Source organism: Pseudophryne corroboree, chromosome 8 (genome assembly GCF_028390025.1).
Source record: "Pseudophryne corroboree isolate aPseCor3 chromosome 8, aPseCor3.hap2, whole genome shotgun sequence".
NCBI lineage: Eukaryota > Metazoa > Chordata > Amphibia > Anura > Myobatrachidae > Pseudophryne > Pseudophryne corroboree.
The window spans coordinates 386,243,846-386,266,853 of record NC_086451.1 but is presented as its reverse complement, the minus strand read 5'-3'; the positions used below and the strand labels follow the sequence as shown (position 1 = coordinate 386,266,853).

General features: G+C 47.0%; 1 protein-coding gene across 1 annotated transcript in view; it reads left to right on the top strand.

Annotated features, from left to right (window-relative positions):
* The first annotated feature begins 2,912 nt into the window (after positions 1–2,912).
* Positions 2,913–23,008, top strand: part of CCNP (cyclin P) — a 50,036-nt gene continuing 29,940 nt past the window's right edge. Inside the window, exons 1-5 of the mRNA XM_063935696.1 lie at positions 2,913–3,325; positions 13,648–13,770; positions 18,403–18,484; positions 19,667–19,773; positions 19,850–19,948. Coding sequence (XP_063791766.1) covers positions 13,648–13,770; positions 18,403–18,484; positions 19,667–19,773; positions 19,850–19,948 — 411 coding nt within the window. The 5' untranslated portion in view covers positions 2,913–3,325. The remainder of the gene's footprint in view (positions 3,326–13,647; positions 13,771–18,402; positions 18,485–19,666; positions 19,774–19,849; positions 19,949–23,008) is intronic.

Here is a 23,008-nt window from a genome sequence, read left to right as displayed (position 1 = left end):
CAGCAGCACTGCAGTGACAGGTAAGTTAAAATCTGTCTGGCACTGTGTGGGGCCGTTTATGTTTCTGGCACTGTGGGGGCATTATTTTTCTGGCACTGTGGGGGCATTATTTTTCTGGCACTGTGGGGGCATTATTTTTCTGGCACCGTGGGGGCATATCTGCACTGTGGGGGCATTATTTTTCTGGCACTGTGGGGGCATATCTGCACTGTGGGGGCATTATTTTTCTGGCACTGTGGGGGCATTATTTTTCTGGCACTGTGGGGGCATATCTGCACTGTGGGGGCATTATTTTTCTGGCACTGTGGGGGCATATCTGCACTGTTTGGGCATTATTTTTCTGGCACTGTGGGGGCATATCTGCACTGTGGGGGCATTATTTTTCTGGCACTGTGGGGGCATTATTTTTCTGGCACTGTGGGGGCATATCTGCACTGTGGGGGCATTATTTTTCTGGCACTGTGGGGGCATTATTTTTCTGGCACTGTGGGGGCATATCTGCACTGTGGGGGCATTATTTTTCTGGCACTGTGGGGGCATATCTGCACTGTGGGGGCATTATTTTTCTGGCACTGTGGGGGCATATCTGCACTGTGGGGGCATTATTTTTCTGGCACTGTGGGGGCATATCTGCACTGTGGGGGCATTATTTTTCTGGTACTGTGGGGGCATATCTGCACTGTGGGGGCATTATGTTTCTGGCACAGTGGGGGCATTATGTTTCTGGCACTGTGGGGGCATATCTGCACTGTGGGGGCATTTATGTTTCTGGCACTGTGGGGGCATTTATGTTTCTGGCACTGGGGGCATTTATGTATCTGGCACTGTGGGGGCATATCTGCACTGTGGGGGCTTTTATGTTTTGTGGCACGGCGGGCATTTATTTATCTGGCACTGTGGGGGCATTTATGTTTTGTGGCACTGGGGGCATTTATGGATCTGGCACTTATGTATCTGGCACTGTGGGGTCATTGATGCATCTGGCACTGTGGGGGCACTTATGTATCTGGCATTGTGTGGTCATTTATGTATCTGGCATTGTGGGGGCATTTATGTATCTGGCACTGGGGGCATATCTGCACTGTGTGGCCATTTATGTATCTGGCACTGCTGGGGGGCATGTCACGTGTAGCTGGCACTGCTGGGGGTATGTCACGTGTAGCTGGCACTGCTGGGGGGCATGTCACGTGTAGCTGGCACTGCTGGGGGGCATATCATGTAGTGTATCTACTAGGCGTCTGTGGCTAGGCAATGTGTCTATCGTGCGCTGCCTGGCGCAAAGTGTCTATCGTGCGCTGCCTGGCGCAAAGTGTCTATCGTGCTCTGCCTGGCGCAAAGTGTCTAACGTGCTCTGCCTGGCGCAAAGTGTATAGGAGGTTCTACCTGGTGCAAAGTGTATTAGCTGCACTACTATGTGGTGTAATGCGAATTGCCACTATTCTGTTGTCATGCACCTTCCCCACGAAGCAACGCCCCTAAATTTTTGCTGCGCGCCTTCGGCGCGCACTGTCCCTGCTTCAGCATGTGGGTGGAGGAGCACCAAGCATTACAGTATGTACATCATTTTGCCCTCCTTACTTAAAAATGTGCCCTCCTTGTGATCAGCACCCTGCCCTAAAACGTGAACACTATCATGTGTAGCTGGCACTGCTGGGGGTCTATTGTGTGTAGCTGGCACTGCTGCGGGGCATGTCATGTGTAGCTGGCACTGCTGCGGGGCATGTCATGTGTTGCTGGCACTGCTGCGGGGCATGTCATGTGTAGCTGGCACTACACTGGAGGCATTGTGTGTAAGGAACACTACTGTGGCTGTTCTGCATAAGGCTGCTAATTGTGTGCATAGAGGGGGTGTGAAAAAATATATTTATTTATAGTTTAATAATATGAAGTTACGAGGCCACACCCACTTTCCCAGTAGGCCACGCCCACTTTTCCCGAAGCGCGCGCGCCTTCGGCGCACGCATAGGGGTTGGGGGGCGCTTTTACATTTTCTCGCTCAGGGTGCTAGTATGCCTGGAGCCGGCCCTGCGCCAATGGCTCAAAGCAACGTGCTATCCAGAATATAGCCGGTTACTTGCCATGCTGACCATTTATGGAGACCTGGAGGCATACTTGCCTACCTGACCCTCTCCATGAGGGAGAAAATGCTCTGTTCCTGGACTCTCTTGGTAATGTATGATTGGTGAGCTAGTTAATTGATAAGAAAGGTGTTTCACCACAGGTGATGGCAATCATACATTACCAGGAAAGTCCCGGAACAGAGCATTTTCTCCCTCATGGAGAGGGTCAGGCAGGCAAGTATGCCTGGAGGGCTCTTGAAACATGGATCAAAGGCATGAATTGATTGCCAGTGGCTCTCTATTATAGGCTGTAATGTAGCAGCAGGAGTAACTACAAACACCTGGAGCAATTGGAATGGAACAGGATATTCAGCAAACATCTGGAATGGTTTTGGACTTAACCTGGACTTTTTCTGTGACTCTGCGCTAGACCTGAAGATATTTCCTTCTGGCATAGGTTCCCAAACTCGGTCCTCAAGGCACCCTAACAGTCCATGTTTTAAGGATATCCATGCTTGAGCACAGATGAGTAAATACAATAGACCAGAGGTTCTCAAACTCGGTCCTCGGGGTCCCACACAGTGCATGTTTTGCAGGTCTCCTCACAGAATCGCAAGTGAAATAATTAGCTCCACCTGTGGACCTTTTAAAATGTGTCAGTGAGTAATTAATACACCTGTGCACCTGCTGGGTTACCTGCAAAACATGCACTGTGTGGGCTCCTGAGGACCGAGTTTGAGAACCTCTGCAATAGACTGAAGTACTAATTAAGTCACCTGTGCACAAGCATGGCTTTCATAAAACCTTAACTGTTAGGGTGGTTTGAGGACTGAGTTTGGGAATATCTGCCCTCTGGTAACCTGGAATGGAATTATGAAAAAGGCTGATTCCCCTCTAGGCTGGCAGCTCATTCTAATGACATGGAAGCTCTATCAGTAAGGCTGGCAGCTTTCTCTGTCAAACATAAGAAGCATTTCCAAGGATGGACATCCATACTTCTTCTTCATAGGCCATTTTTTTTTTTCTTCAATGCATACAATAAAAATCCAAAATAATATGTGGCAACACCCATGTGTACACATCTTTGCAATGTAGCTATGCAACCTGTTTTAATTTAAATGGTTGACCTTACAAAAATGCATTTTCGTGGTTCAGGCAGGTAACCTTACTGTGTAATCCATTCCACGTTTCACCCTGGACAGTGCTAAAAAATTACCCAGAATCCCCTGCATTGGCAGCCAACTCAGTCACTCCTCACAGCACAGGTAAGAGAGGGTGGCTACAGGAAGATGCTTTGTGTGTGTGTTATTAATATTGCTAATGTGTTTTGGCTATCCTGGCTTAATACATCTGCCCCTAACTTTCTTAAGCAATGCTTTCATATGACCACAGCATAGAAAGATACATTTTCTGTACTGTGTGATATCACTAGTTACATCGCATGTATAGCAATAGTAACGTTGTTTAGGAAATTATTATACAGTGGTATGGTTAACTTTTGAAGTTCTCGTACCTGAATTATAGAAATATATGGCTTTATGTAAAATGTTTTTTACTTTCTTTCTTTTTTGTAATGTAATATTATAAAAGGTGCTTTGTTGATTGCCCCTATCTGTGGCTTTTAGGCTAATTGTTTGTAGGCTACATGTGTCACTGATAATCAGATCAGAGATGAGCGTTAGATCAAGGCTAATAGAAAATATGTATTTTACCTCAGTGACATACGTATAGTCTTGGGGTCTTTATATCAATTGATTGATATATCTTCAGGCATGGTTTTTCTTTCAAATAATCGAACACCTGTGTATTTATTAAGAGAGCCACTAAAACACATAATTAGACACAATCCAGAGCATTTGTGATAATTCCCAGTGTATTAGCAAATTTATGCAGGGTACACACTACGCAATTTTTCGTGGCACCTGTGACCACTCTGCACAGCTATTATGTAGTGTGTACATACATACAACATCATTTGATGAATTTTGTGGTTGCATCCTCCCATCTGATGTGCTGCAGACCATTACTCCCATCGTGTAATATACAGTACATACCTGCATGCAGTAGGATTTGGCTGCCTGGTTAGTATTTGTTAGTCTTATAGGCCCTACACATTAGGCAATATAACTGAACGATATGAACGAGAACTCGTTCATATCTTTCAGTGTGTAGGCACCAACGATGATCGAGCGTGGGGGATGAACGATGCGCGGCCCCGCGCTCGTTCATCGTTGGTGCCGGGTCGCTAATTCATGCAAGCCAATATGGACAATCTCGTCCATATATGCATGCAGTGCTATGGAGACGGGTGACTGAGGGAGTGAAGAAAATTCACTGCCCCATCACCGGGTCGCCCGTCTGCCGTATCGGCCGCCGGGCAGCCGAATGTGTAGGGCCCTTTAGTTTGGTGGATAATCTACAAAATAGGTTTATAAGCCCAGGCATTGCTGATCTGCAGGACGTCTGACACCTTGCTGGCATTATCCAGCTAACAGCGATGTTAAATGAGGAATATTGTGTGTTTTTAGACTTAAGTACCCTGAGTTAAAACTTCTCCCATTGTCATCTTGTCCTGCATACTTGATGGCTGTAACTGCGGTCAGTGGGGTTCTTGATATGCCTGTCTCTGTGAAGATGTACTGTTTGGACCTCAAATGGAGAAGATCTCCTTTTTTTTTTTTTTTTTTTCCCCCCTCCCATTTGACTTCACATGACTCATGTTTTTGCAGACCATACCCTTCTCTTTATCCAAAGGGTATACCAGGCTTAGGGGGTAATTCACATCTGATCGCAGCAGTAAATTTGTTAGCAGTTGGGCAATACCATGTGCACTGCAGATGGGGCATACATTACATTTGCAGAGAGAGTTAGATTTGGGTGGGGGGTGTTCACACTGAAATCTAAATTGCAGTGTAAAAATAAAGCAGCCAGTATTTACTCTGCACAGTAACCATATAACCCACCCAAATCTAACGCTCTCTGCAAATGTTATATCTGCCTCTCTACCCCCCCCCCCCCCCTGAAGTGCACATGGTTTTGCCCAACTGCTAACAAATTTGATGCTGCGATGAGCAGGGCCGTCTTAACAGTAGTGTAGGCCCCTGGGCACAGCAATGCACTGGGCCCTCTACCCATCCTCCAGCGGTAGGGGTGGAGGGGGGTGCTATCAGCGACAGCTTTGATGTCCCGCGGGCGGTAGAGGGTGTTCTATCTTCCGCTCAGCATGTAAGACCAGGAGCAGTAATTTCTGCTAATTACTCCTTTACTACACAGATGGGGCGGGAGGGAGAACACTAAACAGTAAAATGGGACATTGGGCTGAATGAAGGGGCCCTGGTACATGACTTGCAGGGTGCTAGGGGGTGTTTAATATACGTATGGTAGGGGTGGCTAGTGGAGTGGGCTTAATATTTATCATTTTCTGGTGGGAGGGCAGCTTGCTGGACTGCAGATATCTCAAATTCCTGGAAATTTATTTCGTAGCTTTGAATGGAATAAAAAAAAAAAAAAACTATAGAGGAGGTACTGGGGACTTGGGAATCAGAGTTCAGGAGCCAGAGCAATCCACCAATAAAAATATAAAACTGCATTCCAGGTGTGTGGATCTGGAGCAGGGACCACCTGCTTGATGGCTGATATCTCTGGTTCTGGGCATAGCAGAGACAAGCTGCCTGTGTCCACTGAAAGAGGAGAGCCCCAACTTTTGCAGTATACCATCAGAAACACTCTAAGTTAGACAGAACCTGAGAGATCTGGCTGGGAAGAGCAATTAACAGGCTTGGATGGGGACCACTGCTTTGAAGTCGGATATCTCTGGTTCCCCAGGGCCCATTTTCAAAAATCTGGAACCCCTGGAAAGAGGGGATGCTCAGCTATCAGCCTAGGGTCCTTACACTCCTGGAGCCCTTCGGCAAGAGCCCATTGAGCCCATACGAAAAGACGGCCCTGGCGATGAGACTTGAATTACTCCCTCTGTTTGGGGACCATGTCATTCCTCTGGCACCAAACTGGCCTGACATTTGAAGTCATTATTTGCTGTAAAGACGTGTTTATTAATGTAGATTGCATCCATGATGCACATTAGTCTTCTACATAACCTATCCTCATTATGGCTGTAGGCAGACTCGGGACTGACCTATGGACTTTTTTTGAGGAGTGGGCTTTTTCCACTTGTTTATGTTTTGCAGCAGTGTATGGAACATACTTGCCTACTTTCAAAAAAGCATTTCAGGGAGATTGTGAAAGTAACACCTATCAGCGCAGACGTGTACTGCTACATCTGAGAGGCGTGTCATAAAAATAACTTACATCCAAATGTAAAGGAGCCCCAAAGTTAGTAAGATTTACTTATTGAAGAAAATACACTGATATTTTTCAGGATTTGTTTGTGTATTGTGTTTTACCAGAGGTTCCATATAATGTAAGTGGCCACAAGCAGTGCCGTAACTAGACATTTTTAGCGCTGTGTGCAAGAAACCGCATCAACGCCCCCGCACACCAAAAATATGGGTGTGTGGCTTCATGGGGAAGGGGAGTAGCCACATACACATTATGTCATATACATTATGTCATATACATATACATTTTACACATTATGGCAGGCAGAGCTCCCTTTTACACAGTGCTACAGGCAGAGTCCCCCTTTTACACCGTGCTACAGGCAGTGTCGGACTGGGGCATGAAGGGCCCACTGGGGAATGCAGTTATAGGGGGCCATACTTAGGGGTGTGGCCAGCCTCCACCGAGGCTTGAAATACACAATAGTTCAGTGTAGTATAATGCAACATATCTACCATGTATAGTAAAAGTGCACAGTCTGGAAGCTGATCCCTAGAGGAAGGAGTGGGCCCTCTGGCAGTGGGGCCTACCGGTGGTTTCCCTGGTACCCCTGTGGGCCAGTCTGACCCTGGCTACAGGCAGAGTACCCCTTTTACACACTAGGCAGGCAGAGTACCCCTTTTACACATTATGTCAGGCAGAGTCCCCATTTTTTGCACATTATGTCAGGCAGAGTCCCCATTTTTTGCACATTATGTCAGGCAGAGTCCCCATTTTTTGCACATTATGTCAGGCAGAGTCCCCATTTTTTGCACATTGTCAGGCAGAGTCCCCATTTTTTGCACATTGTCAGGCAGAGTCCCCATTTTTTGCACATTGTCAGGCAGAGTCCCCATTTTTTGCACATTGTCAGGCAGAGTCCCCATTTTTTGCACATTGTCAGGCAGAGTCCCCATTTTTTGCACATTGTCAGGCAGAGTCCCCATTTTTTGCACATTGTCAGGCAGAGTCCCCATTTTTTGCACATTATGTCAGGCAGAGTCCCCATTTTTTGCACATTATGTCAGGCAGAGTCCGAGAGAGAAAGTGAAAGAATTATACTTGCCTGTGACCCCCCCCCCCCATCAGCACCCCAGGCATGTGAGAGACGCACAGAGTGAGTGAAGACAGTTACTCCCTGGCCAGCTACAATATCCCGACCTGCCACCGCAAGTATCCCCTCCTCCCAGGTCTGGCTGCCGCTGTAAACACCCCACCCCCCACCCAGCAACCGCCACCACTAAACTCCCCCTCCCCTCAGGACTTGCTTCAGAGCACTCACCCATCGACGGTCTGAGCTGCTCTTCTTCGGAGTGCAGGCGAACATGGTAGCGGTGGGGGATGTCTCCATGCGGGTAACGTGGTATGGGGCTGCTATGGCCCGCTATTTAAAGCTCTACCATCCTCTGCACTGCTCCCCACCAGGAGGAGCCGGAGGCGCGTCCTGGCTCTGTGTGACTGTGTTCAGCGCGCTGCTGGAGTCAAGGGAGGGGGTCGCTGCTGCTGCCTGTAAGTACTGTATATCAGCAGCGCTGCGTCCAGCAGAGAAGGAGCTGAGCACGACGCTGCTATGATATTATGTAGTGCTCAGCATTGCTGCTTGCGGCGGCCAAACGGGGAGGATGTTGATGGTGTGCCCACAACACAAATGTGCTGTATGCAATGCACCATCCGCCCACACCTAGTTACGGCCCTGGCCACAAGAAACCTTCTTTCAAATGCATGTAGCGACAGGGATCATTGTGCCTTATAACCAATGCAGGGAAATGGTACTGATGAGTCCATTTGAATGTATGTATCTCTTTGTTTCCCCCAGTAATGTAACAGCTGCATAATGGTGATAATGTGTAATCAGGGAGATTGCTGGTCTATTCAGGGAGTCAGGGAGATTGCTACTGTTTCAGGCAGTCACCTGCAGAATGCGGGAGGGTAGGCAACTGTGTAATGGAACAAGGGTCTGCTAATGATCTTTCTTTTACAGAATGCATTAGATTCCATAACAGAAGTTAGTCTTTATTCAAGGATAAGCGGACATGTTTGTTTTGTTATCCTCCTGTTCCTCCCTGAAACCTCAACTCAGTCCCATGTATAATACAGTCTGATTAGTTATAGCAAGTGCATGTCTTGTACAACTTTTGTCATTTGAATTGAATACCCTGTTTGAAGAACCGTGGGTTAATCCTGATAAGAAATTTCAAATCCCTAAAAGGTTGCTCTCATCCTTTCCTTTGGAGGATAGAAAAAAATGGGAAAATCCACCGATAGTGGACGCATCAGTCTCTAGGCTGTCACGTAAAATTGTATTGCCTGTTCCTGGTGCAGCCTCCCTAAAAGATATGGCTGATCGTAAAATTGAGAATACACGCAAATCATTGTACACAGCTGCTGTGGTGGCCCAAAGACCCACTATTGCATGTGCGTAGATCACTAAAGCCTTTGCTAAATGGTCAGGTAACCTAATTGAGGGGTGAGATTCCTTGTCTAGGGGGTATGTTTTACTCCTGCAGTATATACAGGACTCTGCGAACTTTATGGTGGAAGCCATAAAAGAGATTGGTTTGCTTAATGCGCGCACCACTGCTATGGCAGTGTCAGCACGCAGGGGCTTGTGGCTACGCCAGTGGACTGCTGATGCGGACTCCAGCAAAGGCGTGGAAGGCCTAACATTCACAGGAGAGGCCTTGTTTGGAGACGAACTAGACAAATGGATCTCCAAAGCTACTGTGGGTAAGTCTATGTATCTTCCTTCCGCAGCTCCCCCAGCCAGGAAAGCTTATTCAGCTTCAAATTTACAGTCCTGTCGGACAGCCAAGTTTAAGGGAAAATCCAGGGGTGCTTCTACGGCCTCCAGAGGCGCAAGAGGTAAACCACGCAAACCAGCAACTGCAGGTGTTCAGGAACAGAGTTCAGGCTCTGCTTTCTCAAAGCCTTCAGCATGACTGTGGACCGCGAGGCCTGGAGGTCTGCTAGGTGGGAGCCAGACTACAATTCTTCAGTCACATCTGGTCAAGTTCGTGCCAGGATCCCTGGTTAATAGATCTTATTTCCCAGGGCTACAGACTGGAGTTCCAAGAGCTCCACCTCACAGATTTTTCAAATCAGGCTTACCATCTTCACAAGAGGCAAGTATAACTTTACAGCAGGCCATCCAAAAACTGGTACAGACTCAAGTCATTGTTCCAGTTCCACCGCATCTACACAACAAGGGGTACTATTCCAACTTGTTTGTAGTACCGAAACCGGACGGTCCGGTACGACCAATTCTGAACCTCAAGTCTTTGAACCCGTTCTTAAGAGTGTTCAAGTTCAAGATGGAGTCTCTGAGAGCGGTGATCTCAGGTCTGGAGGAAGGGAATTTCCATGTGTCTCTGAATATCATATTCCGATCTGGCCGCCTCATCAGGCTTTTCTACGGTTTGCACTACAGGACTGTCACTACTGGTTCCAGGCCCTGCCATTTGGTCTCTCCACGGCACTGAGGGTGCTCACCAAAGTGATAGCAGAGATGATGTTTCTACTCTACAAACAGGGAGTGAACATTATTCCATACCTCAGCGATATTCTGATAAAGGCGCCGTCCAGGGAGAGGTTGCTGGACTGCATTGGTCTCTCAACCAAACTTCTTCAAGATCACGGGTGGATTCTGAACCTTCCGAAATCTTACCTACAGCCAACACAGAGGCTCCCATTCCTGGGAATGATACTGGACATGGAGTCGCAGAAAGTGTTCCTTCCATTGGAAAAGGCATTGGTAATCCAGTCGATGGTTCGGGATGTCCTGAAGCCAACCCGGATATCGGTGCATCGATGCATTCGCCTTCTGCGGAAAATGGTGACCTCTTACGAGACGCTTCAATACGGAAGGTTTCACACCAGACCCTTCCAGCTCGATCTGTTGGACAAATGGTCCGGATCGAATCTTCACATGCACCAGAGGATTCGTCTGTAGCCACCATAGAAGGAAGTTCCTGGCTTTTGGCGACAGACCTCGTCAAGGGTTGGCGGTTCGGAATTCAGGAATGAATCCTGTTAACCATGGACGCAAGCCTCAGAGGTTGGGGAGCAGTCACCCAGGGGGTGCAGTTTCAAGGAAGATGGTCAAGTCAGGAAATTGTCCTTCCAATCAACATTCTGGAACTCTGGGCCATATACAATGCCCTTCTGCAGGCCTCTTATCTTCAGGATCGGGCCATTCAAGTCCAGTCGTACAATGTAACAGCACTGGCGTACATAAACCGACAGGGCGGAACGAAAAGCAGAGCAGCAATGTCAGAGGTGTCAAGAATTCTCTTCTGGGCAGAAAAAACGCTGTGGCATTGTCAGCGGTCTTAATTCCAGGAGTAAACAACTGAGAAGCAGACACGACCTGCACCCGGGGGAGTGGGGCCTTCACCCGGAAGCGTTCAGGTGCTTGACACATCGATGGGGATATTCACAGATCGACATGATGGCCTCTCGTCTCAACAAGAAGCTCAAGCGGTATTGTTCCAGGTCGAGAGACCCACAGGCAGTGGTGGTGGATGCCGTGATGACTCCATGAGTCTATCAGATCGTGTACATGTTTCCTCCACTGATCCCAAGAATTCTCAAAAGAATAAAAAGGGAAAAGGTTCAAGAAATACTCATTGCGCCGGACTGGCTAAGAAGGTCTTGGTACGCGGACCTTCTGGAGATGCTCCTCGAAGATCTGTGGCCTCTACCTCATGGCAAGGATCTTCTACAACAGGGCCCGTTCATTTATCAGGACTTACCGCAGCTATGTTTGACGGCTGATTCTAGCCAGAAGAGGGATCACTAACCAAGTTATCCTGACTATGATACAAGCCAGGAAGGGGGTAACGTCTAAACATTACCACCGTATTTGGAAGAAATATGTCTCTTGGTGCGCGAGCAGAATTTATTCTGCGGTGGAATTTCACCTGGGACGTTTCCTGCTTTTTCTGCAGGCAGGTGTGGATGTGGGCCTATGTCTGGGCTCCATAAAAGTCCAGATTTCGTCCTTGTCCATTTTCTTTCAGAAACAATTGGCTTCTCTCCCTGAGGTCCAGACATTTTTGAAAGGTGTTCTGCGTATATAACCTCCCTTTGTACCTCCCACGGCACCTTGGGATCTTAATTTGGTGCTGCAGTTCCTCCAATCGGACTGGTTTGAAGCATTACAGGAGGTGTACATAAAATATCTTACGTGGAAGACCGTCACACTGTTGGCCTTGGCTTCAGCAGGACATGTGTCGGAGCTGGGGGCTTTGTCTCACAAGAGCCCCTATTTAATTTTCCATGAGGACAGAGCTGAACTCGTCAGCAATTTCTTTTGAAAGTGGTGTCTGCGTTTCACATATACCAGCCTAATGTGGTTCCCGTTATCACCGACACTTCCACTACTTCAAGGTCTTTGGATGTTGTGAGGGCTTTGAAGGTATACGTAAAGAGGACAGCTCGTCACAGGAAATCTGACTAGCTGTTCGTTCTATATGATCCCAATAAATTGGGTGTCCTGCTTCAAAGCAGACAATTGCACGCTGGATCAGTCTGACTATCCAGCATGCTTATTCCACGGCAGGTTTGCCGGTTCCAAAATCTGTACAGGCCCACTCTACTAGGTCGGTGGGTTATTCCTGGGCGGCTGGCCGGGATGTCTCGACTTTACAGCTCTGCCGAGCGCTGCTTGGTCTGGTTCGATCATGTTTGCTAAGTTCTACAAGTTCAATACTTTGACCAAACTGAAGGTCCTCAGAGGCCAATCAGTTCTGCAGGAACCTCTGCACTCTCCCACACAGTTTGGGAGCTTTGGTACATCCCCATGGTACTAAATGGAACCCCAATATCCTCTAGGATGTGAGAGAATATAGGATTTTAATTACTTACCGGTAAGTCCTTTTTCTCGTAGTCCGTAGAGGATATTGGGCGCCCGCCCGGTGCTTCGTTCTTCCTGCACTGTTACTTGGTTAAGTATTGTTGGTTCAGCTGTTGCTGTTCCTGTTTTAAAGGTAGGTTAGCATAGCTTGCCTCTGTTTTGTGTGTGCTGGTTCGGAATCTCATCACTATCTTTATCTATCCTTCTCTCAAAGTATGTCCGTCTCCTCGGGACAGTTTCCTAGACTGAGTCTGGAAGGAGGAGCATAGAGGGAGGAGCAAGCCCACACTATCATATTCTTAAAGTGCCCATGGCTCCTAGTGAACCCGTCTATACCCCATGGTACTAAATGGAATCCCAGTATCCTCTACGGACTGCGAGAAAAGGATTTACCGGTAGGTAATTAAAATCCTATTTTTAGCTTCCTGCATCTCGCCCGTGGTATGGAACACCTTGTCTATTCTGGAAGACCTCTCTTCATTATATATCTAATGTACAGTAGATATCAGTGTTACACTATGGGGTCTATGTACTAAGCTTAGAGAGATAAAGTATCAACTAATCAGCTCCTAGCTGCCATGTTACATGCTGTTACTTTATTTCCGTCCACTTTATTCACCTTTCCAAGGCTAAGTACATAGGGCCTAATTCAGCATGGATCGCAAAAGCAAAATCTTTCTCTAATGGGCAAAACCATGTGCACTGCAGGGGAGGCAGATATAAAGTGCAGAGAGTGTTAGATTTGGGTGGGGTGTGTTCAAACTGAAATCTAAATTGCAGTGTAAAAATAAACCAGCCAGTATTTACCCTGCACAGAAACAAAATAACCTACCCAAATATAACTCTCTGCACATGTTACATTTGCCCCACATGCAGTGCCCATTAGAGAAAGAGTTTGCTTTTGCAATCCATGCTGAATTGGGCCCATAGACCAATATATCTATTTCTGTTATTGGCTTTAGACAATTAAAATGAAAATCCCATTTTCAGTTCACCCATCTAGCTAAATGTAAGGGTAAAGGGGGGTACACACGGAGAGATGCGTGCTTAAAATCTAAGCAATCTGACTAGATTGCTTAGAAGTTAATCACGGATCTCTCGTCTGTATGCTTCACAGCGATAGTCGCTATCGCCGGTGCTAGATTGAGCCTGTGTGAAGTGAGCATTCCCCCCCCCCCCCTCCCCCATATATCGCGCTGAATGGGGGGAGAGATGTGTGCTGAGCGGTCTGTGATAGATCGCCTAGCACACATCTCTAGGTGTGTACCCCCCTTAAGGAAGTAGCAATCTGTGCAGTTTTAGTATAAATGTCACTCGGCAATAATAACTACAACCTTAGATTCTATGAATCCCTAATTTAAACCCCTCTCGGTGTCCATGTGTTGTGTTGTGTTGTGTTGTGTTGTGTTGTCTCAGATGGACGGAAAAAGAGAGCCTTTCAAGACTAAAGACAACAACCAAATTCTGTGCAAAAGAGAAGACAAGAAGTTATGTGAGTGTGAGACAGAAGAGACCGGTTACAAGCGAGAAGACAAGAAGGTCAGTGATTGCAATGCGGGAAAAATACGGTACAAAGCATACAGGATGGAATTAGTCTTTGTGCCGCCATTGAAGAGCTACATACTTTGTGACCTATTTGACTACAGATCACTATTTTATTATTTTGTCTTTTTTTCTGCTTGTTGCATATAATCTGTAATTTGTTATTTGAGCTACTTGGACTCCCATTTTTTTTCTTATGTAGTACATATAGAGACCAAGCCATTGGGAGATCTATCAGGCCCGGGTACTAGGGAATTGGACAAGCGTGTGGGGGTGAGGTCTAACCTGAGTGGGAATACTGGGCCCTCTTTACCTGCTGAACGCTGCACCATCTCAGCAGCCCAGGGCAAGCATGGGTATTTTGTATCCACACAGTCGCCCCTCCCCTCTGTATAGAGAGAGACCCATTATTTCTGCTATGTGCTGACTTATGAATATACTATATAGAATGCAGATACAGAAACGCTGATATAATGTAGAAAACCCATCCACCTCTCATCTGAAATAGCCCTATTAATCACGTCTGTAAAGTGCTTCTGTCACATAAATACAGCGGAGGCAGCCATGTTGTATGCTTAAACTATATTCAAAATGGCGGAATCAATTGTTCCAAAGTGATCCTATCTTTTCATTTGTCTAAGAAAATTGGACAGTGATTCAGCTATCAGCACTTTTGTCAGGCAGCCTGAGCAGCCTGTGTATGAGTTCCTACATTTTATTTTATTTTTTTCTGGAAAGTGCTGACAAGATTTATATAATCTATCCCGCTACATAGGGGGGGAAAAAGGCAATCCATGTGCATCACGCTTGCCTAATTCCCTCGGAACGGCCGTGAGGCTCCTGAAAATAAGATGGCGCTCCTGACCACCTGGAAAAATGAGCAAGTCTCCCGGTGGCAGCTGCACATGCCACCCACTTACCAAGTGAAGTGGGTAGTCTGTGCAGCTGATGGCGTGATGTAAGCTGAATTGCATCATCATACCTGTAATCTCGTCAGTGTATAGCGGGGGGTGGCTATGATGGCCTCTGTAAGCACCTCCTACAGCATGTCACACCCCCACCCCGCCCCCCTATGTTTTGTAACACTTCTCAGACCCGCCTTACGCTGCGACGACCTAGCTGCACCCTCTGGGACGGGGCAGACAGAAAGTCGGCAACTAGGATGTGCCTTGATTAATCAAAAACAAAGCAGCAAAAATCAAAACTTACATAATTGCAGCAAATGATCTGGACATGTTACACATTATAGTATGTAACTGATTTCCTCGGTCATTAAATACTTTTGGAATTATAGTATCAAATTAAACATAGAAGTAGCCCTTTTTACCGAGCAGTGACCTCCTCTATTTCCCAATGAAATAGCTTACATTGTAACAATGCTGGTGTCATGTTGGCAGTATGTCTTTACTAATAGCTTTGAAGGGGTGGTCTTCAGTATGCCGGCGGTCGGGCTCCCGGCGACCAGCATACCGGCGCCGGGAGCCCGACAGCTGGCATACCGACACTTATTCTCCCTCGTGGGGGTCCACGACCCCCCTGGATGGAGAATAAAATAGTGTGGCGCGCGTAGCGAGCCCGCAAGGGGCTCATTTGCGCTCGCCACACTGTCGGTAAGCCGGCGGCCGGCCTCCCGGCGCCGGTATGCTGGTCGCCGGGAGGCCGGCCGCCGGCAGATCGTACTGAACCCGCTTTGAAGACATGCTGCAATCATCTTAGACATCCTTTGCTTTATCTTATACCCCTTTTCCATCTATGAGCACGGGTCGCAGCCGGGAGCCTGACACGGGTGCTACCCGGCTGCGGCCCATGCTCAGCCCCCTTTCCCATCAGCAGTCACCATCCCGGCATATTGCCGGGTTGGTGACGCTCTGGTGACGCGTAGGGGCGGCACTGGGAGATCACATGATCTCCCAGCGCCGCCCTTCCATACAGTGTAAACGGGAGCCGTGTCTCATCGACCCTGCTCCCGTTTACACTACAACCCTACCCGGATCATTCCCGTGTCCTACCCAGGTATTTACCCGGGTAGGATTCACGGGTCACTTGATCCGGGTTTTTGCGGGGGGGACCCTTTTCCACTTGCAAAAAACATGGGTAAATGCGCACCTCGGTGCATTTACCCGTGTTTTTTGAGCTAGTGGAAAAGGGTAACTCAGAGCACCTTGATGACCCATTTATCTATCTATATCCACACGCACGCACGCACACACACCTCCATGGCTGTCCCATGAGGATATAGTATATCCTTTACATCCCATTTTGAAATACAACAGTCAGAATCGCTTCATTCAGCCCAGTGTGAGCTTACTTCTACCTATCTGTTATTCAGCTGTTATCCCTCTGTGCTAATAATCAATGTACTAAGCCTGAAGAAGTGATAAAGCAGTGATAAGTGCAAGGTGATAACGCACCAGCCAATCAGCTCCAATATGTAATTTGACAGTTAGGAGCTGATTGGCTGGTACATTATCACATTCCACTTATCACTGCTTTATTACTTCTCCAGGCTTAATACATCTGCCCCATTAAATATGAGAAATGTAGACTAAAATTTGTGTCAAAAGCCTTGCTAAAGTCTTCTGCATTCCCGCCTGGGTTCTTGAATTTCCATTCTTCATATTTTATTACTGCGGCATTATTGCTGCATATATTTTGTGTAATACCTATACTTTTTTGTGTGCTTCAATATAAATTTATTAAGGAGAAAAAAAAAATAACGACTTACAATTCGGGGTAGATGAATTGACTTCGTAGTATATGTGAAAAAATGTTTCAGATTCAATATCTTATTTGTTTAAAAATAAAAATAATAATCCAATGGAGCTTTCAGGTTAAATAAATGCAGGGCAGGAAGGAGCTGGGCAACCATTGGTGAAGTCCTGGAGGGCCACCTGTTGCCCAGCACTGCTATAGACCAGTTAACCGTTGTACCCACCTGATCCGAAATTGTGAAAATGTCAAAAATTAAACCTGTAAATTTTATAAAATTGAGGTGATCATTTTAAACTGGCTACATATTTCTAAAATGTCTAACGTGAGTGCTATCATATCTCAAGGACACATTGTTATAATATTAGAACCTTTTATATGATGTGTAGCCTGTTCATATGATATGATGTTCTGTATTGATTTGCATAAATCTTGATTCTGGCTACTTTCTACTAGATTAGTGTAAATCGGAGGCTGTGGATAGCCTTTATCTCCCTATATGGATACGTTGTACTCAAGACATTTTGTCAAGTACACTTTTTTTTTTTTTTTTTTTTATCTTTGGCTATAAACTGCACTTGGCTGAATGAAACTTGACCGTACCTTCCGATTGTGCATGAAGTCATTTTGCACCTGTGTAGCGGGGAGGTATTGCGGCGTTTGAGCCTGCTAAGTCAGTGCAGCTGTCTCATCCACTGATTTGAGCGAAGCATACAAGCTGTCAACTTTCCAAATTTCCCAATTCAAAACAGACCACAAATTCCAGAGAGTTGTAACATATGTACTGCTATGGTAGATCTCAGACTCTCTGACTGGGAATTCTATGATTTGAAGGTAAAATGTTTGAAAACACAACTGGCTTATATTACTCCCTGTCAGTGATGCATAAATCTGAACATGCCTTGGATTGCTATTATTATTATTATCCTTTATTTATGTGGCACCACAAGGGTTCCACAGTGCCCAATTATGGGCACCATATTAGAGGTAGGAAAAGTGAGTGCAAAGTCCTATACCTTAGGTGTGCATGTAAGCTGTCTGCAAGAGGAGAGACTGAACAAAGGTCCTAACGGGCAAAGGAAACAAAAGAACTGCTCCAGGTTTCCAAAACATTTATGAAAGACTGTCACCTAGCTCACTGGCCAAACATGTCCTGAAGCCACAGCTACCTCTAATACCCCTTTCAGAACCCCACCCGGGAATTGGAAACGGGTCCTTCCCGGGTGGGATCCGGCATTGGAGACTCTGCGCTGGCTTTCCGACTTGGCAATATGCCGGGTTGGTTGCCATAGCGGTGGGGGGCGGAACTGGGGGTGGAGGCGGTGCTGGGAGATGAGCTCATCCCGCACCGCTTCTCCCAATGTAGTAAACGGGTCCCGGGTCTACACTGCCACTGACCCGGTATTCGACCCGGGAATAACCCTTATTACCCAGGTTGAATTACCGGGTCAGGCGACCCGGGAATTCTCATGGGGCCCTTTCACATCGCAAACTGACCCATGTCGACCCAGCAAAATGCCAGGTCGATACCGGGTTATTGTTGCGATGTGAAAGGGGTATGAGAGTCCTCAGTGTTATGCTTGATGCACTTATCAGCAGCATAAGACACATTGCTACGTCCATTTGATCATACGAGTGGCATCACGAGGTCACTACAAACCTGAGGACTATGAGGCACATAGGTAAGAATAGAGTTTTAAAGTAAAAATGTGTAATTGTGAAACTATTAAATATTTGTAAACAGAAATAGTGGTTTCTTATCAATGTGCTCAATATTTATTACAGATTTTATTATATTAGATTGTAATGCCTCATTTTAATGGGATGTCCTCCTTTTGGACTGCTAGTAGGAAACACATTTAACAGATTAAAAATCACAAACCTGACCTATCATGTCCTGTATGTTCTGTTCTCCAATAGAAGAAAAGTCTTTTTCTATGTTCCAAACCCTCTGTGACCGACAAAGTTGTGACTTCAGTGATCAACTCCATATCCCGAAAAGGTGAGAAGAGATTTCTGGTTTATGCAAAGACCTCTGGACAAGACATTATTATTATCCGGACAGGATCAGACAGCGCTGGGTCTCTGTATCTGATACCCCTTTCAGACCGCATTTCCGGGTCGCACCCGGATTTTGTACACTGGTCCTTCCCAGGTGCGACCCAAGCTAAGAACCGTTTTAAGACTGGCGGCCCGCCCCGTCTTATTGCCGGGTTGGTGACATCACCACTGAGGTGTCCCAAGGCGGTGCTTGGTGATGAGAAGATCTCCGAGCACCGCCTCTTCTTATTCAGTGAACAGGTGCCGGGTTGCATCAATCCAGCTTACCCATTCATACTGGGTTGAAATACTGATTCACTACACCCGGGTTATTTCAACTGGTCCCTTTCAGACTGCACCGCAAGCCGGATTGCTACACGTTCACATGCAATAACCCTGGTTATTGCTGGCAGTCTGAAAGGGGTATAATATAGAGCAATATCCTGACTGGTCATTACTATAAGGATGGGGTCAGGTTGGGTTTCTCTGGGGCAGATGTACTAAGCCTTGGAGAGAGAGAGGGCCTAATTCAGATCTGATCGCAGCAGCAAATTTGTTAGCAGTTGGGCAAAACCATGTGCACTGCAGGGGGTGGGGGCAGATATAACATGTGCAGAAAGAGTTAGATTTGGGTGGGCTGATTTCAATCTGAAATCTAAATTGCAGTGTAAAAATAATGCAGCCAGTATTTACCCTACACAGAAACAAAATAACACACCCAAATCTAACTGTCCCTGCAAATGTTATATCTGCCCCTCCTGCAGTGCACATGGTTTTGCCCAACAATGCATGCCTTCGTTCCCTGGGTCGTTCCATTGGGCATGCAGCAGGCCCAACAAGACAACCCAGGGAGCGACCCATGGAAGCGAATGATTGCAAGTACACACTGAGCGATGTGGCTGAGATATCGTTCCAACGCGGCTAAGAATATGTCGTCCAGTTGATCGCCTAGCATGTACCCGGCTTTAGAAGTTGATTGGTTGGTACTTTATCTCTCTTAAAGGCTTAGTACAGCTGCTCCATATATCTAATACACAATGACTGGGCTTCCATACCATGACCTTTCATGACACATGGACGTATGTCTCTCTAGTAGCTCCAGACATTCCAGAAAGTCAGATTTAAGTGGCTGTCTCTTCTTCAGGACCATTCATACTTGAATCCTGGGAGGAGGACTTGGCTCAATCCATCTTGGAGCTAGAAATGCATGTTGAGCAAGAATACGCCATTGATATCTTCAAATGTATGATGGTGAGAGAAACACCCAGAGAGGCCAGATGAAACACTCTCTACCTCTCGTCTAACAGTCTCTGTTTGAACCCCATAGAAGAACCAGTGGAAGTACGTGTTTCGTGTAGATGACATTCCGAAGTCTGTGACCACAGAAATGCGGTCCATGCTGGTAGATTGGTTGGTCCAAGTTCACGTGCGTATCCTATCAAGGCCATTTTCCTTTTTCTTGTTATAATATGTTCTTAGTCTGAATGTCCAGGCTTACCTTCTGTCTGTCCTAATGGTCTGCAGTATATCAAATCCTCAGGCACCATTAACGGCTCATGTTTTGTGGATTTCGGTTATCATGCACAGATGAGTTAATCTATTTTGCTGGGTCAGTAATTACCCTACCTGCTTCCCCAGAGATCCTCAAAACATGACCTACTGGGAAAACATAGGGTTGAGGGTGGGAATCACAGGTCTGGAGTGTATAAAGTGGAGAATGTTAGGAGGAAATATGAGAAAATAGGATTTTGGTTACCTACCGGTAAATCCTTTTCTTGTAGTCCGTAGAGGATGCTGGGGTATAGAGGAGCCATTGGCAATTTAAGAGTTTGAGAGTGTGGGCTGGCTCCTCCATCTATGCCCCTCCTACCAGACTCGGTCTAGAAACTGTGCCCGAGGAGACGGACATTTTCGAGAGAAGGATTTTACACAGATAGTGGAGAGATTCACACCAGCTCACACATACAAGGCACATCAAGCTAACTAGCTTGAAACTCAGCAACCGCTGAAACATTACTTACCAAGTAACAATGCAGTACTCAACTAAAACGAAGTTGTACTGAACCAAATAACGATAGCAGGAAAACGAAGCGCTGGGCGGGCGCCCAGCATCCTCTACGGACTACGAGCAAACGATTTACCGGTAGGTAACCAAAATACTATTTTCTCTTACGTCCTAGAGGATGCTGGGGTCCACATTAGTACCATGGGGATGTACAAAAGCTACCAGAATGGGGGAGAGAGCACGGAGGTTCCTGCAGAACTGATTGACCAAACTTCAGGTCCTCAGAAGCCTAAGTATTGAACTTGTAGAACTTTGCAAACGTGTTCGACCCAGACCAAGTAGCCGCTCTGCAAAGCAGTAAAGCCAAGACACCCCAGGCAGTCGCCCAGGAAGAACCCACCTTACGAGCAGAGTGGGCCTTAACAGATGTAGGACACGCCAGTCCTGCCGTACAATACGCATGCTGGATAGTTAACCTGATCCAGCGAGAGATCGTCTGCTTAGAAGCAGGACACCCAATTTTCTTGGGATCATACAGGACAGAGAGTCTGATTTTCTGTCACGAGCAGTCCTCTTCACATAGATTTTTAGAGCCCTTACAACATCTAAGGACTTTGAATTGGAATTGAGGAGTTAGTCGCAACTGGCACCACAATAGGTTGGTTGATATGAAATGCCGACACAACCTTCGGAAGAAACTGCTGACGTGTCCGGATCTCAGCTCTGTCTTCATGGAAGATCAAGTATGGGCTTTTACATGACAAAGCTCCCAACTCTGACACACGTCTAGCAGAAGCTAAGGCCAACAAAGTGATAGCCTTCCACGTGAGAAACTTGACCTCAACCTCCTGTAGAGGCTCAAACCAGACCGACTGGAGGAACTGCAACACCACGTTAAGATCCCAAGGCGCCGTAGGAGGTACAAAGGGAGGTTGGATGTGCAGAACTCCCTTCAAAAAAGTCTGAACCTCAGGGAGGGCAGCCAACTGTTTCTGGAAGAAAATGGATAGGGCCAAATTTTGGACCTTTATGGATCCTAACCTCAGGCCCATATACACACCTGTTTGCAGGAAGAGGAGAAAACGTCCCAGTTGAAACTCCACCGCAGGAAACTTCTTGGACTCACACCAAGATACATATTTTTTTCCAAATACAATGGTAATGTTTTGACGTCACTCCTTTCCTAGCCTGTATCAGGGTAGGAATAACCTTGTTCGGAATGCCCTTCCGAGCTAGTATCTGGCGTTTAACCTCCATGCCGTCAAACATAACCGTGGTAAGTCTTGATAGTCGAACGGCCCCTGCTGCAGCAGGTCCTCCCGAAGAGGAAGAGGCCTCGGCTCTTCTAGCATTAGATCCAGAAGATCCGCATACCAAGCCCTTCTTGGCCAGTCCGGAGCAATGAGGATTGCCTGAACTCTTGTTCTCCTTATGAGTTTGGGAACTCTTGGAATGAGTGGAAGTGGAGGAAACGCTTACACAGACTGGAACACCCACGGAGTCACTAGGGCGTCCACTTCCACTGCTTGCGGGTCCCTCGACCTGGAACAATACCGACAAAGCTTCTTGTTGAGACGAGAGGCCATCATGTCAATTTGGGGTACACTACAAAGATCTGTTACCTCCTTGAACACCTCCGGATGGAGACCCCACTCCCCTGGATAGAGATCGTGTCTGCTGAGCAAGTCCACTTCCCAGTTGTCTACTCCCAGAATGAGGATTGCTGACAGCGCCAACGCGTGTTTCTCCGGCAGGGTCCACAGGTTATCCACAGGATAACAATGGGATATGATGGAGCGATAGCGGATTGGCAAACGATCAAAAGCTTTCAGGCCTCCCAGGATCCAACGGGCACATCCATATATCCCGCCCACTGGCTCAGGCAAATCAGTTTTTTTCGTTTGGTGCGGCAGGAGCCGGACCATGGTCAGAGGGCTGCTGTTCCTTTTAGCAGCCCTAAGCTTTCTTATGTTATTTTTTTAGTCTTACTAATTTTTTGTGATCTTTTCTAAACAGCGTCTTATACGCTTAGAAAGACTCGCTCCAACAACTTTCCGCCGGGCCGCGACAACACTTACCCACAAGTACAGTGCAGTTTAAGCAGGCGTCTGTGTCGGATATACTAGCAGGTCCAGCAGATGTTACCAGGCTGTGGCCGGAGCATGGAGAGAAGGTAAGGCATCGATTCCGCTTAGTAGATGGAATACGGACACTGCCGCACTGTATTGGGAGGAGACTACCAAACCGTAGCTGACGCGGCTGCCACCGCAGGTGGACCAGCGCTAGGCCTCAGGGATCTTAGGCACCAGGAATAGTATGAGGCCGCGATCCCTAGGGTTGATGTCAGCAGGGGGAGTTAGACGCTCTCCTGGTCCCCCCTCCTCCCCGGTTCATGACCAGTTTCCGACGAGTATCCCGCCATGAACTGTTTCCTCGCTTCCATCCCAGACGCTACCACAAGGAGACCCGGTCGCAGCGTTG